The sequence below is a fragment of the Monoraphidium neglectum genome (genome assembly GCF_000611645.1).
Source record: "Monoraphidium neglectum strain SAG 48.87 unplaced genomic scaffold scaffold00775, whole genome shotgun sequence".
Taxonomy (NCBI): Eukaryota; Viridiplantae; Chlorophyta; class Chlorophyceae; order Sphaeropleales; family Selenastraceae; genus Monoraphidium; species Monoraphidium neglectum.
In genome coordinates, this window is record NW_014012853.1 from 7,655 (window position 1) to 8,719 (window position 1,065).

General features: G+C 66.6%; 1 protein-coding gene across 1 annotated transcript in view; it reads right to left on the reverse strand.

Moving 5' to 3' along the window:
- Positions 1-1,005, reverse strand: part of MNEG_5261 (hypothetical protein) — a gene marked incomplete at both ends in the record, with an annotated part of 3,628 nt that extends 2,623 nt beyond the window's left edge. Inside the window, 4 exons of the mRNA XM_014046262.1 lie at positions 58-109; positions 331-392; positions 607-790; positions 992-1,005. Of these exons, the coding sequence (XP_013901716.1) occupies positions 58-109; positions 331-392; positions 607-790; positions 992-1,005 (312 nt within the window). The remainder of the gene's footprint in view (positions 1-57; positions 110-330; positions 393-606; positions 791-991) is intronic.
- Between the last annotated feature and the right edge of the window lie 60 nt (positions 1,006-1,065).

Sequence of the window (1,065 nt, forward strand, 5' to 3'; positions counted from 1 at the left end):
GCCCAGCACGCGCAGCGCGCACAGCACACGGGGCGGCAGCTGCCCCGCCGGGCTGACCTGAGCGACAATGACGTCCAGTCGCTGCTTGCCCGCCTTGATGTCTGAGTCCCTGGGGCGCGCAGCATGAGGGAAAGCGCCTCAGAGAGGATCCCTCTCCTCAACGCTGCACGCCCAGCACACCCGCAACAGCTTCGCAGCCGTCCCCGCCTGCCAGGGGTTTCGGGCGGTGCGCCAATGCTTGGCGACACCACCTCCTGCCGTGCCTCCTGCGTCCCTTTGGCTGCAGGCACAGCCACACACGACAGGGGCCCCCTTTTTTGCCTTTGACACCTGCGCAGCGCCAGCACGACACAGTTCTTGTCCTTGGGCTCCTTCGGCACCTGCTCCAAGATCTGTGCGCGACGGCCCGACAGTTCGGCGGCTGCGGTCAACCGTCCGCTTTGACTGCGCGCCGCATGCTGCAGCTCCCTCAAACAAGGTTCTCAGTCGTCCGTGACTATGGCCCGTGGGGAACTTTTTTATGGTGATCTGCACCCCTGCCCTGTCCCGCTGCTGCGCCCCTCTTTCATACGGGCTGTCGTCTATAGACGCGGTATCGGGACCCACCGCGACGTGCTGTATGGCCGAGTAGGGCACCGCCACCACGCGCTGGCTGTTGCGGAGCAGCAGGTGGTCGCTGCCAAAGGCGATGTCGTGCTTGCCCCTGCGGCGCAGCGCCGCGACAGACAGCGGCCGGTCGGTGCAAAGCAGGCGCCAGCCGGCCGGCGGCGCGTGTGCTGGCTGCGGCCCGCTGCACAGTTCAGCCAGCACAAACCAGCAATTCGGGGGCCCTCTACTCGCCACGCGACTGCCTCTCCTCATGCATTTGAGAGAGTTGCAGCGTTGCCAATGAGTTTTCAAGGACACCCAGCCGACACAGCGACGCAACGATGCAGCCGTGCTGACCGCCCCGGAGAGACCACTGCACCACAGAGCCCCGCGCCGGTCCCACCATGGACTGGTCATTGCAACGCCTTGCAGGACCGCCACTGCTGCCGCAAACGCGTCCGCGCCAGGCGCGGCGGG